Below are 8,811 nucleotides of genomic sequence, written 5' to 3'. Positions count from 1 at the left end.
GCAAAACATTTCACTTCATTTGCTAGGCTCTTGGTTGCAGTGCTGCTACACATGTACAATTACACACACCCACATACACATTTGCAGGTGTGGTTTCCTTTCCAGAGATAGGGTAGGTAAACTCGTTACTCTTTTCTTAATTGGTACAGAGATTCCGTCCTTTTTTTCCCTCTCAGCAACCCCTCCAGGGGAATGCTGATTGATTGTCCTCTGAGTCCTCGTAACCCCCGCCCCCCCTCCCCCCACCTCCCTGCACATTTACACATACATTCCCTGTTAGAAGACATCCACATCACCTCACTGCAGGCCCCAATCTTCCACAGACAATTCACAGTTCAGTAGAGGATCATTTTTCCACCTGTCTCCTGCCTCTCCATCACTTGCTCAGCTTGACAATGTACCCGTACAGTTGGTCGGAGAAGGCCCGAAGAGAAAATTTATCTTGCACCCTCTTCCTCCCAGCTTGGCCCATGTCCCTGCAGAGCTGCGGCTCCCTAACGAGCCTCTCCATGGCCTTAGAGAAGGCTTCTGCCGTGGGCTCGCACAAGAAGCCCGTCTCCCTGTCTGCCACGCTCTCCAGGGGGCCCCCAGAGTTCACCGCGATAACAGGGCAGCAGCAGTACATGGCCTCTATGGGAACGATCCCAAAATGCTCTCTGCTCGGGGTGTACAGCACGGCTGTGCTGCCCCGCAGCAGCGCCACCTTTAGTGAATCAGTGGGGGAGCGAAGGAAAGTGACACAGTCCTCCAAGTGGAGCTGCGCTGCTAGCTCTTTCAGTTCAGTATAATGTTGAACATTCTCAGTAACTCGGTCATCGTAGCCCCCCGCCACCACCAGGTGAATACCTGCTCGCTTGCCTAGAGGAAGGCTGCACCTCAGGAATGCTAGAGCCTCCAGAGCCAGCCCCAGGTTCTTCTTTCTCTCGTATCGGTTTAGAGAGAGAAACAGGCAGGAAGTTCCCTCAGGGAGCAGCCCTCCCAGGCCTTGTGCTTGACTGGACTGCTGGTCAAAGGTACACGTGTTGAGGGAGGGATAGAGGACATCTGTCTGGACTCCTCTTAGACCACGAAAGGTCTCGCTGAAGATGCCTGCGGTGAACTGGCTGTTTACTAGAATCTAAGAGGAAGTACAGAGAGATTAGTTCATAAGGATCTCACATATATCACAAGCATTTTAATTCCCTATGAGTTGGAGGACAGCCTGCAGCCATTATTTTAAAGTCTGGACTAAAATGGAAATGTCATTTTCGTTTCTATCAGGGCCCTTAGCTTTTACAACAGCTTGCCTGAGGAGATCAGGCTGTATCACATTTTGAATAATCAGTTTGGTTCATTCAAGCTGTTAAAAAGAATATACCTTGTATATTGATGTATTCTATTATAGTTTTAGCAGTTATCAGGTGCCATACTAATTCTCTCTTAACCTGTTAAACATCTGGGTGATATTAAAGAATTTCTGAGCAAACCAACTCTGTTTTCCAAACGTCAATGGCTGAGCTATAAAAAAATACATTTTTTACTAGTTTTTTTTCTTGAAGGCAGCCTTTACCTGTGATAGCAATGACAATTCCTGAATTAATATAATTCATTATGTACATGATCTATAAGTTTATTATATATCTAAGATGTTATATCCAGTGCTATAAACTCACTTTGTGAATTAGAATCAATTTCATTCATTCATAAAATTTAATTTTGTAACTCTTGTTACTGCCCAGAAAAATCACTTTCTTGTCTGTAGTCAGCAAAATTGCAAAAACAAGGATTTTAAATAAAAATTTAGAAAAAACTCAAACATATTGTCCTATAAGTTTAGAAATGAATGGATTAGAAAAGTCTCTTATAAGACCTGCATAGTTTTAGCCCCTGGCTCTCCATTAGACTCTGAAATCCCAACATATATACATAAATATGTGCATAAATCCACACAGAATTTACTACAAGGGCCCTTAAAACACTCAGACCACATTAAAAGCATATTTTAAAAATCACATACAACTATTTTATTTTAATAATATTATTATTAAACTTTATTACAATACATGTCTGATGTTTTTGTACTGTAATGTGTTTTATTCATTGCTGGCAAAGCATTTTTAGCACCATACTGTATAAATGAGCCCTTCCATCTGGATAAAATAAAAACTGTAACAGAGACACACAATCCTGCCCTGCAATCAGACCATCACAACCTGTAGAATGATACAGCCTTCAACTCTCAGCCTACCATATCGGCCATGCCAGTGGTGCGTTCCTCCAGCCAGTCGATAGGAGTGCGGTAAAGCTTCTTCAAGGCTGACTTCCTCTGGGTCAGCAGCTGGTCTGGGAAGTGACAGTAAAACAAAACCTTCTTCTTGCGACGGGACAGTCGCAACACCGGGATACACACTGACACCTTGGGTGGAATGAAAGGGGTATGAACAAAAACGTACATGTCTTCCCTAAAAAAAAATAATACTTTCTGGCTAATCAGAAGCAAATATAGTAGCAGAAAATAAAAACATCTTGTATTTGTATCCTATACTATTTTAGCTTGTTTTTATTTTCTATCTCATTTAAACTGCTCTTTAATGTTTTATGTAAAGCACTTTGAATTGCCTTGTTGCTGAAATGTGCTAGAGAAATAAAGTTACCTTGCCTAGCTTACAACCTCCAGCCTGTCAGTCTGTCACCAGGGCATAGAGAACACTATTGTGCCTGCCTGTCAGAGGAAGTGGAACTGTACCGTGACCTCTTTCGGCTCGCCATTAATATTATATTTTGCACCGAGCGCTGTCTGTGTGGAGTTTTCAAAACTGTAACCGTTCTTGCAACCGCTTTTTTGGCATTGCCGTGACTCACTGTGACTTAAACAAACTGCTGAGGCGACGTAATTTCTCGCTCGGTCCGCACCTCTGTGCATGTGTTGGAGCTGAGCCCTGCTCTCTGTCAACATGCAGACAGGAAAGATAAGCTTGCGCTTACGTGCTCTCAGGTACCAGATTTGGCATGGTTTGATTTAACGTGAATCGGTCCTCGGTAATACCGACGTAATTTGGTCGGTTCCCAAAAAAGTACAGAGTTCGGTACCCAACCCTACTGGAGAGGTGTCAGTTCACCTCCTGGACTCTGCCAAGGTGCCCTTAAGCAAGGCACCGAACCCCAACTGCTTGGGGTACCAGTCATGGCTAGCCCCCTCATTCTGACATCTCTCCATTAGTGCATGTATAGATCCTAGGCATGGGTGTGTATTTCAGCCTGTGTGTAATAACTAACAGAGTGAAAAATGTAATTTCCCCTTGCGGGATCAACAAAGTATGTCTTAATCTTAACCTTAAGTACTGTAAAAGCGCTATGTGAACTTTATGACATGTTTTGGTTGATAGCAGTTTAATTATTTAAAAAGTGAGGCTTCTTGTACTGTCACACCGTTAGTTGATTGAATAATGACTTTTCTCTGTACTGTAATTATGTGCAAGAGAAAGGTGATACCTGTGCGTATTTGTATGAAAAGCAAAACAATAGAAAACAAGCAAGGGCATGTCCACTTCATGGCATGGTATAGTATAGTAAAAGGGTGTGGCACAAAAAGGGAAATGGACCACTGCTAACAATGGAAGCTATTATCTGAGAAACAAAGACAGTTACGAGATACTGAAGGCTCCAAGGAACTCAAATGAATGACGACCAAACAGACAGACAGTTCCTGTGTGACGACTCACTTGATCACAGAAGATGACATCGTACTCAACTCCGCTGAGGAAGACCAGATAGAGTGCCACGTAGATCATCCTCAGGTAGGCACACAGGGCATGCAGGTAACCAAACACACTGGTGGGTAGCCAGTCACCCACACATACCTATTAGAAGAGTAATAGAAACAATGATGTGGATGTGTGTGTGTGTGTGTGTGTGTGTGTGTGTGTGTGTGTGTGTGTGTGTGTGTATGTTTGTGTGTGTGTGCGCGCGCACACACAGGGGAATAGCACAAAATTCTGGGCCCTGTAGAAAAGCCTTTTCTATGGGCCCCTCCCCGCATCCACAGCTATTCATTCTAGCATATTTTTGGTACTTTTGGTCCCAGGCCCCAATTTATACTATTCTTTGTCTTTGTTGTGTATCTTTGAGGGACAGTATCAAGTAGTAAGGTGTGTTTTAACGTACCACAGGCAGTTCTGGGTCCAGGGTCTCAGAGAAGCAGTGTGTTGGGTCGTAATGGGCCGTCCATATCTGAACGCCACATCCCTGAGACTTCAGAGCAACAGCAGCATCGACCACCAGTCGCTCTGCTCCACCAATACCAAGGTCTGGATGGAGGAACACGACCCGCGTCATCCTGCACACAAGAATTAATAAAGTTCAATTTAAATCTGGAATATATTTCCCTATAAGAAAATGTTGGTTTGCAGACACATTGTACATCACTGAATCATGTAGAATGGCAGGATAAACTGATGAGCACATGATAGCCAGTACCCAAAATCAGAAGTAAGGGTATAGTCAAAACAGCTTAAACATAAGGAGTGACTGCCTTAAACTGAGGTGCTTAAAAAAAATCTAATTCATGTTCAATGGCATTCAAACTAATTTAAATCTTCATACTGGCGAAAGAAAACAACTCTCTCCAACACAAGTAACCAGAGATTTATAAACCCACTCCCTCATGCCAATAAGAAACACTTTTCGGATCTGCATTGTTGACAAACGTGGAATAGTTGTCCTCTTTTGTAACATTATTGAATTCATAACTTTTACCCCTTGAAGCACTTGGCATGAAAATGTACCTAACATACTGTACATCTACTGCAAACCATTGCGGCTGTCATAATGCCCCCGAGTGCTCTGAGGAAAACCTTTAGCTGGCACTGAATTTGCGGATAAGTCAAACTGATAGTAAGAACAGAAATGACACTTACATTTGTTTATAAAAAAAAAACGTATCCTTGTATTGTCTTAAACTACGTTAAGTTAACGTTAACGATTACAGTAATACGATTATGGATACTAGCCTATGTAACGTTACGTTATCTTATGAAATTATCACCCGTTTGAGAAAGCAAATTGGGTAAGCAGTTGTCTTTGTTACCGAACACAACTAGCTAGTTAACGTTAACGTTAGCTATATATCCGTAAAATCTAATTATAATGTAATTATGTTTACCTTATGATCTCCTGTCTACCTTGTCTGAATTTGGAAACTTGTTATTATGCTCGTCTAGTCCACCGTAGCAGCATGAACTGTAATGAAACTCTACCGTTTAGACGCCATGTTGGCTCAAAATCATCTATTGTGAGCAGGCTAATCGCGCTTTCATGTTTAAACCAAAATGGCGCCTGTTTCCTCCAGGTTCCCTCGATGTGCTTCCTGTGAGACACGTCTCCTTCAGAATCAAAGCGGACCGAATATTTGCCTTAGAATTAAAGTACGTAAACATATAAATTCAACGAACTAAAAATACAGATGAGTTTTAAAAATACCTTTCATTACAGTGGTACAAAAGCAAGCTCCTAAAGTAATGTTTGAATCATTATTTTGTGGTGAATGCGATCAGCCGGTCAGGCTTTTACTAAGCCTCCTGCACTGGTCTTGTGTTTTGCAGTCGTGTCCTTTTTAGACAAGCGTCAGCTTTGTGGGATCTCTTCTCAATTTTTGACCAAATCACACACCGACTGTCTGCTGTTCATTGGAAGTGGACATCAACTTGAAGAGGGGCTCAGGGTTTCACCTTGCATCAGACAAATAAAACAAAATGGTAAGATTATCAGCTTTTTATTTCTGAAACTGTTACTACTGTTGAAGCTAACTAGCTCTATTGCACCCATTTAACGTCAGACCTAACGTTTTGCTTTCGGTTAGCTAGCTTGCTAACGTTAGCTCATCATTTGTGGACGTGGATCTTTTTCAACAACTTAAAGTGTCCCAAACACACATTTTAAAGCTGGCCCAGCACTAGATTATTAATTGTGTATGTTCGTGAACACATTTAGTTGAGACTCTGCATGTTATCACTAGAACTTTAAAGCAATGAACAGTGTGTGCAGTTAGCAAGGCCTTTGCCATCAGTCTCTGACATAAACACACTGTACAGTTGAGAATCAAAATGTTAGCTACCTAAGTGTGTGTGAGAGAGTGTGAGAGAGAGAGAGAGAGAGTGAGAGAGTGTGAGAGTGAGAATGTCAGAAAGACGATATAATTGAGTTGAATCCTGTTCATGTGTAGTCATTATGGTGTCTAACCCTCAGCCTGGACCAGCAGCAAGTGCAACCAATGTTGGGGCATCTAGCCGCTCCCCCAGTAAGACGGTGGCTCCCCGTGCAGCAGGCTCCACTGTCAGACAGAGGTATGTACATATACCCACACATACACACCAAACTTTTTACCTCTACTCTTTCTATTTAAATACAAGAATTTTATAGAGTTAAGAATAATAAGTCACCAAATGTCAACCCATTTGAAGAAGCATCAATGCTCTTGTGGCGACTCATGGTCTTGTTTACCAAGTCACCTTATTAATTTGTTTTTGTCACGCATCTGTATGTTGCCTATACCCACCACTGTGAAAAAGTAGCCATTGAAGACCACTTTACATTATACATAAGTTATGTGGTCATCGCAGCCCGCACACCTTCTCAATAATTATTTGACATATACCCCCAGCATTGACCCTGCTTGCTCGTCATCCTACTGTTACGAGTGATTGATTGATTTTCAGATAGCCCTTCCCTTTATTTGTTTTGGGTGCCCTGTGTAGATTAGAGCAGCTGATAGATGTTGTGCTGTGGGCTTAATCAGTGTGTAATCAGAGGCACGCTGTTACCTCTCTCATTATTACCCATTACTATCATACTCTTCATTACCTCATTAACCTCCGTTTAATCTCATCACGAGTAAAGCAGCCATGAATCACTCCACTCTTTCATCAGCTGCTACTGTATTTAGTTACCTTCAGAATTTGGTGTATTATGGCAAAGATTGTTTTTCTTTTGATCAAAATGTTTGGTTTTATGAAACTGAAAAAGTAAAAGTTATCAGATTTTCACAAAATCTGTCTTTTTGTTTTCCTATGGAGTACTTTGTTACATGAAAAATGCACTATACAAAAATCAAATGTCATAAGCAAGCGCGTGTGCGTTCCACAGGAAAGCTACCAGCAGTGGTACACGCAGCGGTGGCAGGACCACCGGATCGGCAGGCACTGGCGGCATGTGGCGCTTCTACACAGAAGACTCGCCAGGCCTCAAAGTGTAAGTGCAGTTTATAAAAGTAGAACATACACACTTACAAACACATTTAGCCCCTGACATTTTTAACTTCCTCTCACAAACGCGTACAAGTCTCAGGATTTCCATCACTTAGTGTTATATATGTTCATCAGGTAGAATGGGAGGAATGTTTAATGGCAGGAAATTGGGCAGACGTGCCTTTGTGGTAAAAGAAATCATCACTGAATGGTGGAATATATATATATATATATATATATATATATCTATCTATCTATCTATCTATCTATCGCACACACTCCTGTGTTTAGAAAACTCAACCTCAAACTTCTATTCTGCTACAACCTCGCCCCTAATATTAGACAAGGCGTCCTGTCTCCTGGCCATGGTTGATCGATGGTGCGGTGGTGGGTATTGAGTGTGTCTCTGCAGCAGTTGAAGGAGGGCAGACTCGCCATACAGTGCTGTATATCGAGTGCATGTTTGTTCCTGCGTTAGACGCAGGCCTCAAAGCTTCATTAAAGGATACACTTTGAAAGGTCAACTCAATTACAGCCTTCTGACAGAGAGAGGAGGGGGCCGCTGAGGACATGGTTGGCATGGCAATTCTGCTACTTAGCGATGCGCCCCTCCACCCCCACCCCTCACTCGGTCCCTCATTCAGAGATGAGAGCGCCTCCTTGTTTCCTAAGCTCATCAATAAAATCAGCCACTCCACTAAGACTCTCGCTCCAGTTGGGGTTGGAGCAAATGATGGGATTTTGGGTGTGAGTGTTGATCAGTTTCTCTTTGTTGTGACAGCGGCCCCGTGCCAGTGCTGGTGATGAGTTTGCTCTTCATTGCATCTGTCTTCATGCTGCACATCTGGGGGAAGTACACCCGCTCTTAAACTCCACCCGATGACCTCTGACCCTTCACCTCCATCTTTTTAACACATCGGACCTGGACCAAACAACAAATGAACAACAATCTCACTCCCCTGGTTCCCTTCTGCACTTTCACTACAACACCCACAGACATACAAGACACACCAACTTGTTTTTTTATTTAATCATTTCAGTACATGATCATCATCTGCATTGATGTTGGTATCCACCCGTTTGCCCTTCCTGTGTTTTTAAGATCTGAAGGGGTGAACAGGAGGGAGTCACGCTCACCCTTCTCAGATGAAATGTCTTAGTTTGTGTGTGTGTGTGTATGTGGCCCTCCCTCCAAGCCGCAGTATGTTCCCGCCACTGCTGCGAAAAGGTTCAGTGCAGTGCCAAGGACATTGATGTTTTCAGGCCCCAGCAAATATTTCCTCTTGTAGCCTGAAGTGCATTTTTTGTTAAAAGCATTTGTACAAATGTAATTGTAATATTGTACAATAAAAAGTAAAAATCAATGTGTGTTAAAATGTACCCTTGTGTTCTGAAATTATAACCCTGTTTTGTGTTTGAAACATTTCAAGCTGAATGTGCCTGTCTGTTTAATGAGAAAATGTTTCTCAACCATATTTTCAGTGACAAGTGGGATATTATACTCTCTCTTTGTACCTTCTGTAACCACTACCAGACTACTGAAAGCTGTACATTTTGCCAAAAACTATTCATAAACAAAAAAAAAAAATGA

The 8,811-nt window shown here is 42.2% G+C and overlaps 2 protein-coding genes across 2 annotated transcripts; one reads left to right on the top strand and one right to left on the bottom strand.

The window, feature by feature from the left end:
- Positions 1–337: 337 nt before the first annotated feature.
- Positions 338–5,349, bottom strand: alg2 (ALG2 alpha-1,3/1,6-mannosyltransferase). Its single transcript, XM_028580526.1, has 5 exons — positions 5,141–5,349; positions 4,144–4,315; positions 3,702–3,839; positions 2,228–2,395; positions 338–1,117 (listed from the first exon to the last, which is right to left on the bottom strand). Exons 2-5 carry the CDS (start codon positions 4,312–4,314, stop codon positions 377–379), a joined length of 1,218 nt encoding a protein of 405 aa, XP_028436327.1. The 5' UTR covers position 4,315; positions 5,141–5,349; the 3' UTR covers positions 338–376.
- sec61b (SEC61 translocon subunit beta) lies at positions 5,330–8,584 on the top strand. The gene is made up of 5 exons (XM_028580527.1): positions 5,330–5,402; positions 5,580–5,732; positions 6,223–6,320; positions 7,120–7,224; positions 8,002–8,584. The coding sequence occupies exons 2-5, from the start codon at positions 5,730–5,732 to the stop codon at positions 8,087–8,089; spliced, it is 294 nt and encodes a 97-aa protein (XP_028436328.1). The 5' UTR covers positions 5,330–5,402; positions 5,580–5,729; the 3' UTR covers positions 8,090–8,584.
- Positions 8,585–8,811: the final 227 nt, after the last annotated feature.

This window comes from Perca flavescens, chromosome 6 (genome assembly GCF_004354835.1).
Source record: "Perca flavescens isolate YP-PL-M2 chromosome 6, PFLA_1.0, whole genome shotgun sequence".
NCBI classification, from domain to species: domain Eukaryota; kingdom Metazoa; phylum Chordata; class Actinopteri; order Perciformes; family Percidae; genus Perca; species Perca flavescens.
The sequence above is the reverse complement of the archived record's forward strand: the minus strand, read 5'-3'. Positions and strand labels throughout refer to the sequence as shown.

Bases quoted from the DNA above. Each gene is read 5' to 3' on its own strand.
- alg2 (XM_028580526.1), bottom strand. From the start codon at position 4,314: ATGACGCGGGTCGTGTTCCTCCATCCAGACCTTGGTATTGGTGGAGCA. The intron at 2,396-3,701 runs GTGAGTCGTCAC...ATTCCACCCAAG, and splicing joins ATGTCATCTTCTGTGATCAA to GTGTCAGTGTGTATCCCGGT. The intron at 1,118-2,227 runs GTAGGCTGAGAG...ACTTCCTCTTAG, and splicing joins CCACTGGCATGGCCGATATG to ATTCTAGTAAACAGCCAGTT.
- sec61b (XM_028580527.1), top strand. The intron at 6,321-7,119 runs GTATGTACATAT...TGCGTTCCACAG, and splicing joins GGCTCCACTGTCAGACAGAG to GAAAGCTACCAGCAGTGGTA. The intron at 7,225-8,001 runs GTAAGTGCAGTT...TTGTTGTGACAG, and splicing joins GACTCGCCAGGCCTCAAAGT to CGGCCCCGTGCCAGTGCTGG.